This window comes from Falco punctatus (assembly GCF_963210335.1).
Source record: "Falco punctatus genome assembly, chromosome: 5".
NCBI classification, from domain to species: Eukaryota; Metazoa; Chordata; class Aves; order Falconiformes; family Falconidae; genus Falco; species Falco punctatus.
Genome location: NC_137584.1, coordinates 69,836,467 through 69,849,077, shown reverse-complemented (window position 1 = coordinate 69,849,077; position 12,611 = coordinate 69,836,467). Strand labels below are relative to the sequence as shown.

The following is a 12,611-nucleotide window of genomic DNA, read 5'->3' as shown; positions in this document are numbered from 1 at the left end:
AGAATTCGGAATGGATTTTTCCATCTAGCAAATAAAAAGTACCATGTAACTATTCACCATGGGCACCAGCTTTCAAAATACCAGACAATTTGTAATGATTTCTTTTGGTAAAATGCACCTGAAATGACAAAACAAAAATGTTCCTTATCTGACATTTTCTTAATGAAGGAGTTAGCAGAATGCTGCTATTCCTTTTTATTTACCTAGGGTCAAATTCAGTTCTACAGGTCCCAATATGCTCCAACTACTGTAGTATTTGATAGAATGAATAAAACAGATTAAGAGAAACCAAGCAGGAGATTTTACTAAATTATAATCAGGTAGGAAACATTTTAAGCAGGATTTCAACATACCAATCTATGTGCAGTGACATCCTGATAGAAAAAGCTTATGTGTTCGTAATTTATGATTAAACATATCATGTGCATAATTTTTTATATACTCAGACTTTGGGGCAGAAACCATATATATGTATAACTTCTGCAATATTTCTGAGACTTTGTTATCCTAATTTTGTACAGGTGCTTCACTAGACAATAGAATTTAATGCAAATTTTAATTTTTATTTTAAATTTTCATAAGCAGGTAACTGCAAATGTAAATTATTGTATCCTTTATTGGGTTTGCTCATAGGAAGGCACTAAGGTCTCTATAAACCTATAACAGAAGGTCTTAAAATTCTTCTGGCAGCAATTATAATTCCTGCAAACAGCAGCTAGAGTGGGACCAGCAAATAATGTATAGATTATATTCTGTATGCCCTCCAGTCACAGTTTGTCACGAGAATAGCTTGCTCGTCAGCTGATAAAGAAGTAAAAGCAGTAGGAACGAGGAAAAGGGAAAGAAAAAAAAGTGAGAAATTTCTGCACAAAGCCACCAAACTTTTCCCTTTCTCTGTACTCAGTTGAAGATTATATACTCATCTTTCCCATGATTTTGGGATGGAGTTTTAAATATCACCGTGTCTGTCCCTTTCCAGTCTTCCCCCCATGCACAGACTGGTAAGAATTTTTTTCTTTTTTTCTCAGTGGCTTGTTTTTCACATGGCAGAATCTTAATCTCTCTTTTTTTCTTCTTTTTTCCTTTCTTCCACTTCTGCTTTAATTTTATTCATGCCATATTTATTTTGTGAATGCATTCATATACATTGTCTGGGAGTCTAAAAATTTTGGTGATTGCTTTATTTTTTTCTCTCTAACAGTAAATTCTCTTAAATTAAATACTTCTGATTTTAAAAACATTTAAAAAACCAGGACATGGCCTTCTTCCAATACCTCATGGAAGGGCTTAGTTTGTCTTTCAATCATGTGACATAAGTGATAGGGAAAATTACCCAAAAATGCCAAAAATCTTCTATGTTCAGTTGTTGAAATTTTTCATTTCTACAAGAAAAATAATCTTAACATCCAAAGTGTAATCCGGATGCCTTGTCCATCTTCTGTATTTATTTTCTCTTCTGTATGTATGCTACTTTTGTTATCCACAGATCATATCATGATACTTTTAGCCACTTCAGGTGCTGTTAGGTATATTTTTCATTGCTGGGACTTGCAGTCCAGCTTGTATCAGGAAAAGATCAGGAGCAAATAAAAACTTAGGAAATTATACTGTTGCTATGCTTCTTTTGTTCACTCAGTAACTACTTGAATCAATATAAACAGCATTAAAATGATTTTTTTCCCAAATACATTATTAAATATACTCATTATTTGTTGCAAAATGTGGATCAATTAATTTCAAACATTTTAAGTCATTCAGAAGTAGAACTACAGCATTGAATGCTAGCTTTATCATGGTTATACTATTTTAAATTCTTAATTTAAAAGCAGCAGTATGCAATGCTAGTCATCCCACACTACTTGTGTGATTACTTGTGAGATTACACTTTTAAGATAAGATAATAAGGTATAAGAAATACAAATACTGCAGTAGGAACACCAAAGGCCCTGTAATCTGTTCACTCCATAACTATTTGTGCAAAATTCTGCAAATCACCAACAGTGATACAAATACTGTTGAACTGAATCACTATTAACTGCACGCTACTAATGCAATCCCAATAAACTTGAATTGTAGACAGGAGTAGTTCCTGTTTTATGGTTTCTGTCTATGAATTCCTCAGTTGATTAATTTTTTAAGTACTTCAAATGGACTACAACTGTATGTGTACAAATCTGGTCCCTAGAATACATAAACAATACAAGAATAGTTGGTAGTACTGCCTACATGTAGACCAACAGAAGTGTGGAAACTAATGGAAATGTGTCTAATTAGAAAGCAGCCTGTCAGATCAGAAGATGGCTTAAACTGGGTCCAAGATTTTTTTCTCAGAGTCTAATGTTGTTTAAGTAGTTAAGTATTTATATGTAGTGTAACACTGAAAATACCCCCAAAAGATTATAGGGTGCACTTACACTTCCCCAGGCACTTGTGGACTGATCACTTTCCTTCTTCTCTCTGACTGAGAAATGTGTCAGCTATAGGGTTTTACAGTGTTTCAGCATGATCAGGGTGTAATTTAGCCCCCTGCATGCACAAGAGAGCAGAAAAGAGTTTGTTTTCCTTTCTTTCTGCTTCCTGTAAACACAGGAAGTCCGTGTTTAAAACGTATATTTTAAACGTTAAAATGTGTGTAAACACAGTTTAGTCCGAGCACAGAACATCATTCTGTTCTAAGTATAGATGACAAAAGCATGAGTTCTTGAAACAGATACTTTGAGGCCAGGTTTTCCCACTGTTTTATTCTGCAATAAAGGAAAAGCCCAGAGTGCTTTGTAATTAATGGTCTTTTCTACATTTTACTTCCATGCTGGCACAGCAACCCTTTGAATAAACCCAGCTTTGTTCTCATGATAAGCTCAAGATATGTAGGAAGAAATTGAAGAAATAAAGAATAAATATAAAGACATTCTAAAAGAAATCATATGTTTTCCAAGAGTGTAAAGAGTATAAAATATCCTATTCGTGCATTCCTTCAGCACCTTCACAGCTGATCACAGAACATGAAATAGTCAAATAGGCAGCATCTCTCTAAAGGATGCTGAGGAATTTTTGTTTTAGAGGTATCAAGATAATGAAAATGCATTTTATTACTCAGTCAAAGGAACCACTGTAAAAATTAGAGTTAGCAAGTAACATTATTATGACAGAAAGAAAGAGAGGAGGGATTCTTTGCAGAATTGCATTCATATCACATGAAAGAAGGGATGCCATGCCTTCTTCTTTACTCTTTTTTCCTCCCCTGAGATTTCTTAATCACTTTAATGAAGTCTTTTGTTCCTGTTTTCAAAGAAGAAAAATTATGTCTTTGTTTTCTCCTTAAACATTACACAAATCTTAACATAGATAGCACTTCTAATTGATGTGATTTACGCTCTAACATTCAGAAAAGAATAGTTTTCTCTATTGGCATTATTCATTAATTAATGTAGATTTTAAAATACTCATTGAATAGTCCTTATGCACTCTATAAAGAAAAAGAGAGCAGATGACATAAAAAGATATGAGACTACCCTTTGAACTGCCCCTTGAAATACTGAAATATTCAGAAGCTACAACATTTTCATGCCATTTAAATATACTGAATTATGAGGAAGAAATATATTAAAATATGAAAACTTATATCCCTGTTATCCAAACACACTTAACCTTCTCTTTCTGAATGCATTGCTACCTGATACTGTTAATAATGATGTGCATGTTTGGAAGGTATCTTAAGTGCCTGACAATCTGTCAAACAGAGACTTTTATGGCTTGGTCTCGAAGCATAAATTGCTGTTTCTTCTTGTAATAAAGTAATAGCATAAAGTGTTTGTTACATATCAGACCTTGGGTTAGCTTTAGGGTAACAAGCTATGAAGCAACAGCCTGCAGATATATGTATATTAGACTAAATCTACTGTGGCATAATCAAAAGCCTGATGTAAATTGTAAGATTAATATTATTTAGCTGATATAATAGTTGGACTTGAAGAAGTTTGAGACCACGGGACCAAGTGTGATAGCACCTGTTGCATCAGGTTGCCTGGCTTACAGACATCACCAGCTGGAGCAGGTTTTATGCGTATATATTTATATGTGTGTGTGTGGTGGTTTGTATTTATGCGACCAGTGTGACTGGTGAGATGCAAATGTATTTTTGATAAATACTGTGGTTGTAGAGGATATAGTTTTTCCTGTGACATTATATTACATTTTATTCTTATGAGAATTATCTAACTTTCTTTAAAACATACCACACACAATATATGTACCCTGTTGTCTCCTTAGGTTCTCCATATAGAGACAAGATCACTATAGCAATTCTTCAGCTGCAAGAGGAAGGCAAGCTCCACATGATGAAAGAGAAATGGTGGAGAGGCAATGGCTGCCCAGAGGAGGAAAGTAAAGAGGCCAGTGCTTTGGGAGTTCAAAATATTGGAGGAATCTTCATCGTGCTGGCAGCAGGACTGGTTCTGTCTGTCTTTGTGGCAGTGGGGGAGTTTTTGTATAAATCAAAAAAAAATGCCCAGTTGGAAAAGGTAAATATTGTCTTTTCCTATTTTATATATATGGTCTATTTAAATAATACTTTAAGCATTTGGTATTGAAATGTAGGTGATGCATACTGATTGTTTATTACAGTGTGATTTAGTTTAGTATTTGTGTAACAAAGGATCACAGCAAAGTACCCACAGTTTTACATTTACAGCTTTTAATTTGTGTTCAATGTGTTTAATTGTAGCCAGATTTCAGGACAAGTGACTATTTCTCCTCTTATTCAAGCCTGAAAAAAGACAGCTTTTTACTCCTGGAAGTTCACTGCAGTTAATTTTATGGATGAAGAAGAAATCTGAAACTGTAATGGGAAACAAATTAATCTTCTACATATAATTCTGATTTTCATAAGACAAACTGTCTGTAGCTTAAAGTCAAAATCTAAAAATGTGTCTAAAGAAATGTTCTTTACAGAAGTTTATGCTTGCAAAGTTGTACCGGTAGCATCTGGAAAAGATTATGTCAGCATCATTTTTTTTTGGTGGGTTTACTACTGGTATGATGTCCTGTAATTTCAAACTGACTCAGTTTTGAAAATTCTAGTGTTAATTTGTTCTGTACTTGCAATTTATACAACAACAATATTGTAATTGTGCCAACACTAGTGATAGCTTGTGAAATTCTTAGTTAGAATTATCATTTTTGCATAATAAATAAATACATCTTTATAGATATATATGTATGTCCATGTTTAAATGTAAACTTAAACTGTATTTTATTGCTATGACAAATTCTGAATTTTAAAAATTGAGAGAAACTGTTAGACCTTACTAGGTCTTTTTCTTTTTTTCTTCTTCTCCTTTCAAGGAGCTTGTGACCTATGGCAATTTCTATATTTATATTTATACATTTAATTTAATATTATCAGAAGTAAATCCAATGACTATATTTATATTAATATTTTTCCAGATGCTACTGGTGAGTTTTTGTAACTTGAATCATTACTCAGAAAATTTACAATTTGTTTTTACTTCTTTTGAGGCAACCTTTTGATATGCAAGTGTCCTGTTATAAACATATTGTTAAATAAGTTTTTTTCTAATACACACAAAGGCAGTGTGAGGTTACAGTGTCCTAAACACAGTTTGAACATGGGTACATTTTATAAAATTGTTAAAGAACAATTTAGATCCTTTTCTTTATGATACTACAGGCTAATTCCTTTCTGTTAACTTACTATTGAAATGTTATGTTTCTGAAATGAATTTGAGGACAAAGGTACCAGTTACTTAATTAACCCATGTAAGTATCAATAATTTTTATCCATTCCTAACATGGATATGGATTTCATGTGGAAATCAATATAATTTGGTTTAGCTTTTCTAGATTTTTAACAAGGAATCACATAGAAAAATAGAAATGTTTTGTTAATAATCTTGTAACATAAGTTCAGTATTTTTCAGGGTGTGAATGAGTCTCTTACATGCCAATAACAGCATGTTGGAAGTTGTCTGAGGAAGCAAAGAGAAACTTCTTAATTAAGGACATGTTTCTCTAAGCCCTATGGTTTTGTGATTTTTTTCCTGTTGTTTTATTTATTTGCTTCTTTTTTATTTTTGTTGGTTAATGATGGATAGACATAGCAATGACTAAAAGTATCAGACCTTTTAACAGTACTGCTACCAGAAAGGTTTTATCATCAACTATTGAGATACTTTAAAACACTAGGAGTGAATCTGAAGTGCTTCAGATAGTCAGAATTCTCTCCTCTCTTTCTTTCTTGTCGCCAGTCTCTTACCTTCCCTCCCCTCCCCACTATACCCACATACCCTGATGTCAGAAAATCAGTAAAATTGCAGTAAAACTTTACTTGTGGAATGAAATTAACAGGAAGATGATGCAGGCATCGCTGCATGTGGCCTACCCCAGCATCCCCTCATCCACTCTTCTCCCAGCACACACAGAACCTCAGTGAACATCTTGTATCCTCTCCTAATGTAGCAGGTCCCCTTTGCCTGGGAGAGAGAGCAAGCAGCAGCCAAAGGGGATATAGCTGTCTCCAGTTTCTACGTCACCTCTGCTGGGATAAGTAAACCATGCAAGTAATGCTGCCTTGGCTATCCCATGGGGAGAGAGGAGGCAACAATTTTGGTAACATTTATAGTTCCATCCTTTTAGAATCAGAGTATCCTTCTGGCATTTGTATAATGCCTGTCAATGCTTGGAAATAGGGAAGATCAACAACCAAGGAAACAAATCAGATCACTTCAGCTGCTGAATATATGGAGTATCCTGGGACATAAGTGGGCATATTAACATGTGTGTCTGCTTTGTAATGTATACAAAACCTGCACTTCCACTGGGGAGGCAATGCAGATTTAAAGTGTATAAACTAGATATAGTTTTTTAGCATTTTTGGTGTCACCCCACTGCTGGAGTGCACACTTAAACAGAGACATTGGCTGGGTGAACCTAGCCAGAAGAGTGAAACCTTGAAAGGAACTGAGCTTCAAAAAGCAGCAGACAGCATCGTGTTATTTGCTAAAAATCTATTGCATCTTGTAATCAAAGTATTTCAGTACATCCATGGTCCTGATGTGCTCAAAAATCCAGAGGAATCATGTGACACTAGCTGTAGTGTTTCTGGAAAAGCAGATGAATACATGCAACTACAGCACTTTCCAGACACAAAGAAATTCCACTTCTATTGTCAGCTTTCAAAAGCAAAGAAAACCCTGGATGTTACCACAGTTAGACTGTTAGTCACTGACACTTTGACTAGTTTGTTTGAAAGATGAGTGTCCTAATTTACTAAGTATTGTCTAGAAGATCCAAATCCCATGGATGTGAAAAGAACAATATATGGATTCAGTTCTGTTATCATTTATAGCCATTCAAAACTCATCGAGCCATCAGCAGGTCAGAATTAGTTCCGCTTGTGAAAAAATAGGAGACGTACATTTTGCTAATTTTGACCTGTTAAGTACTTCAAATAATGTGAAAAGAGACACATGTCAACATACCTTAACTGTTTGTTTCACTACAGGAGATCTGGTCACGGATTTCCTATAATGCAAAATACTAGATTAAATCTTAAAGTGTACTGAAACAATAACACCAACAAAATATTTCTGGAGTTATATGATCAAATCATAACCTAAACATCAGCTAAATTAGCATCTCTGAAAGAGTTATTTATTTATAATTTATTATTAAAACAGTAACTAAATTGATACTGGTTTATATTTTACACACATTTCTCAAGGAAGGCAAAAACAATTGCACTTTCCATGGGAAATAATTCACTGCTAAGCTGTACAACTGAGTTGAGAAATACCAGTCTGGATAGTTTATCTCACAAGGTACAATGAATGAGAAGTTAGCAGGACTGGACCCCAAGCAAACATTGGTAGCTGCAAATATACATGTGTGTTACATACAAAACAGTGTTACTTACAACTGCAGATTCTATTGAACAAGAAATTCTGAATGCTGAACTGTGACCTGTATATAAGACTAACTATGTCTTTGAAGATGGAACAAACTTAACTGGTTGACTTTTGCCCAAAAGAAATTGTGCACAAAAATTTCAAACACCTTTTGCAAAATGCACAAACCATATTTTGTTTTTGATAATGTAAGGATAACAGGAATAGAAGTTTCTGATCCTGGCTGGCTCCAAAACTCATGCAGCTTTAATTTTAGATTATGGTAGTATTCGATCTTCAACTTATTAGAAGTTAAACATGATTTTGCTATGATTGCCAATAGTTCTGAATTTGCTGTCTACCCCAAAACCACATTGGAGTAATGTGGTAACCTGGTTGTGTTTTGAGCTAAATAAGGATTGGAAATGACAAAGTATTGTCCTTGTCTATGGCAGAATTTTGAAATTCCAGTTGACACAGTGGAAAGGGGTAAGAGGAGGTGGCAGACCAGAAGCCGTCCTGACTGCATTCCTGCAGAGTAACCACAAGATGGTGCCTTCTAATTTCTCAGAGGGAAATTTAATTGTTACTTTTTAATAGAATTTATGTCACAATACTCACCTATTTTTCAGTTGCAGCCTTTCTAAAAAATCCTAAAGGCTTGTATTCTGTCCTATTGTATATGATACAAACATCTAATTATGTCATCTGCTTAGAAACATGTTATTAAGCAGACCTTTTTTATCTAGCCAATCTTGACAATAAATGCTCAGTCATTTGCATTTTATAATTGCTTTTGCTGGTGAATGACCTGCTCCCTGATTTTAACAGGCACACAGAGGGCAGTGAATAAACAATGTTAGAAACAGAAGCCATTTAAAACAATTACTATGTCCTTCTTTTTTATTGATGTGATTCAATGTGTTATGGGTTTATGTACATTTCATGCATCTAGTTTTGTATAACTCAAATTATTATCATAAAGGCCAGGGAAAACATTGACCTTGAAGACCATTAATATTTAGCATAATACATTGATGATTCTCAGTTTGAGAATTTATTGACCTTTCCTTTGTTTTTGTTTGGGTGGGTTTTTTTGGTGGTTTTTTTTTAGTGGTTGGTTTGTTTGTTTATTTGTTTGGGGTTTTTTTTAAGTCTTCTCTGAGATTGTTTCCATTGTGATACCACCTTCACAGAGTGATTAGATACATTACCATTAATGTCAGCTGTGTGGTTTCTACCTGTGCACTGCTGAAAACTTTAGCATGAAATTCACAGTATGGCTGGAGGCAGTGTCAAGAATGTATAGAATGTTTCTTGCTGTCACCCTTGCAAATGCTTGTCCTTGTATCCTTCCTGGTCATGGTTTCGTTGGAGAAGGTGACACTGGCTTGAGAAATTATCTTGACACCTGGTTTTACTAATGTAGCGGACCCACACCCTTTGCAAGAGGCAAGGAGGGACCAGGGGCTGCTAGGCAGAAAAAGCTTTTGTGCTTGTAGCCATATACAGTTGACACCATGTTGTGATTGTGCTTCTCTCAAATACACTTTGACTGTTCTTGATCTGTTTGCATTAAGTTAGTGTAAACGGTAACATGAGCTTATTTGCCAAGGTCCTTCTACAATCTGTTTGCACCAGGATAAATTTAATTCATCATGTCTTAGAATGCTTCTTTTTAGGATTGAGGTGTGCAAAGTGGGTACATGTAATTTGTTCTATGTGGAATGGTCTTACAGGAAGAAGTTAATAAGTTCGGAAATATTGTGGATGCTGCTTTATCAGTAGGACATGCAGAAAGTCAGCATTTCCATCTTTGCTTTAATTGTTATCTTACCAACAGTGCAAAACAAAATTACCACAATAATTTAATATGAAAAATGAACAGATTTTTAGGGTTCTTCTTTACCAGAATATTTTATGGTTTGGGGTTTTGTTTGGTTGTTGTTTTTTTAAAAAAAAAATTTACTAAATTATTTCTCATTAAGGTCTTTTTCATTACTTTCTCAAAAAATGCTGTTATATCAGTGTTATTGGAGTTCACAGAATATCCCTAACAGTTTAATATCAAAAGCCTTTCTTTAGTACTTGGGACAGTGGTTTATAATAGTCTTGGAACAACCCCAAAGTAAATCCCAGCCTAGTGATTATTTTTTTCCCCCTTTCCAGGGGGAGGCAAGTTCAAAAGATTTTAAAGTTGAAAAGCCTGTTCCTCAGGCTAGAATAAACAAAAGAATGTGGGCATTCTTGGTAAATCAAAGTCAAAGCTTTGGGATTTATATCCCAAGTAACTTTGATACAATGTACAGTGATGTAGCCTGTATTGTCATGTCCCATTTTGTAATGGAGTAACCTCAGAATTTTTAATATTGGCTTGGAAAAGCAGCAGCAGCTGTGACAGCTCAAAAAAAGAAATGTTTTTTCCAACTTTAGCACATTGCATTCTACAGATATACAGTTGGAAAATTGGGAACTTCTATCACCCTGTACTCCCTTTGTCACTGTATGTAGATGTATAGACTTGGATGGATAATTTGTATGTGTGTAAGTGTATAGATTATTTGGAACTGAAGTATTAATTATAATTAAATAACCTCTTGGAAACCACCTAAGTACATATTAAAGGATATTTTCTAATGGAAGGAAATGTTCCAAAACCCCCAAATCCCCAAATCAAACCCATCACCACCACCACCCCACCACCCCCTCACAGGAAAAAAAGAAAAGACAAAAATAAGACAAAAAAATGGAAAAAGTGGAAAAAAAAAATTGATTGACTGTAGCATTTTAAAAATCATTTGCAAAGAATAAAATATTAAAACCAAGATCTCTATTTTTATTTTTGATTGCAGCTCAACCAATATATATTTGATAATGGACCTTGCTTCTGAGGTATCTCTAATAACTTACATAATTCAAGAAACAAAGAACAGAAAGATTTGAAATATATGTAAAGCTGACTACTGCACAAGTACAAATGTAGGAAAATGATTTCAGGAGGCTCACTGTTCCTTCATAGATATTCAATTAAAGATCAGGTTAAATTACAGGTGTGGGTTATGGAATATTTTATGTTTGACAAGAATTTAAAGTTGTATAATATTTTTTGAGCCCCCTGCATGTTGTTTATTTTATAGCAGGAATAATTCACTTTCACTCATCAGCAGAAAGAATATTCACTTTATATAACTATTGGCTTCTCTGTAAAATAAATAAATAAATTCAATTCTCAAGAAAAAAATAAAATTGGATTATAGAACATTTACATCTTTCTAATAACTTTGCATTGCCTTCCCCTGAATATGACTTTAACATGTCGTGTATACAAATATTTTAATATATAAATATTGATCTTTGCGTGTTGAATTAATCAGCTATACCCTTGCTAAGTGTAGTAGCACACACAGTTTAGTGCATCTAATTTAGATTACTTAGAATTCAGTATAAGCCAGCAAAGCAACAAGCATTTACAGCTACCTTTTAGACTGAGAAAATATCCTAGACTTCCAGATGAAACCATGTAATTACCAATGGATGCTAACCATGCTTAGTGCAATATGACTATAATAGTGTTTCCAAAATAGCAAAAAACATTGGCATTAAATTAATATTAACAGTCTCTCTCTGTTCAATATGATTTGAGGCCATGCCAAATTTCATGTTAGGTTTATACTATCACACTGAACTATAAAACTAGTATAAATTTTTTAAGTGAATGATGTACAGTGGAATTTAGCTCAGCAAACTTTAAAAAAAGCTGTGTAGATATAGCTGAATTCCATTAAGAGAAGTTGTATTTATTTTCTAAAATGTCTCTGTAAGATGGACTATTTATTTTCAAATTAAACTACATGATGCTATAGACAGTATTTTAATCCAGATAGATTCATACTCCAAGGGATTAATTACTTATCATGGTCACTTCCTTTCATCAAGCCTGAAGATCAGCAAACTGACCTTCCTTAGACAAACAGAGAATGGATTTAGATATAGGATCAAAAATTATTTAACAGGTGAATGAACTTTCACATCCAGTGGCTGAGTATGCAAGATCTCAGGTGACCTGTTTCAGTGCGATCAAGATCCCCTCTGCTGAGAGGCGGAGCAATACCCTGCACAACTCTGATGGCAACATACAGAACCATGAAAATGTCGCAGTGGATATCATTTTAAACCGGATAGGCAATGCCATATATTCTGCTGCTACTATGAATTGCTGTCAGCGCTTATTAGACACCTGGCAGTGGTTTGTTGCCATTGTCCAGGGACACTGGACTGCAGTAATATGTTCTGGAAGAAGACCTGGACTGGTGTGACAGGCTTCACACTGGTAGAAATTATTGCCACTGACTGAAACACAAAGAGTACTTCTCACCACTGATCCAGTTTGAAAACCCAGACCCAAACTTAGGAACCTGGAGAAATCTGAGACTGTAAGCCTCTTTCACAAGAGGTGGAACTGAATAATAAGTGTAGCTAATACCTTCTGAATGCTTCCCTGTACTTGTCCAGCATAGCACCTACCTCCCTGGGACTGAGCTGCCATCATTCCCCTATTCCAGCCAGATACTGGAAGTGCAAAATAACTGCACCATCCTGGTCTGACAAGAGGGTAGGACTGTGTATCATCTGCGTGCTGATGACACCACAGCCCAAATTATTTCATTATCTCCTCAGTGGCCTCATATGCATGTTGAAAGGAGAGAT

General features: G+C 34.6%; 1 protein-coding gene across 4 annotated transcripts in view; it reads left to right on the top strand.

The window, feature by feature from the left end:
• GRIK2 (glutamate ionotropic receptor kainate type subunit 2) overlaps positions 1-12,611 on the top strand; it is a 454,658-nt gene that overhangs the window by 418,703 nt on the left and 23,344 nt on the right. For 3 of the 4 annotated variants that reach the window (XM_080390031.1, XM_080390033.1, XM_080390030.1), the window contains one exon: positions 4,270-4,520. In XM_080390031.1, coding sequence (XP_080246157.1) covers positions 4,270-4,520 — 251 coding nt within the window. Of the gene's footprint in view, positions 1-4,269; positions 4,521-4,723; positions 12,594-12,611 lie in introns of those variants that run through there. The other variant, XM_080390032.1, reaches the window with a different exon arrangement.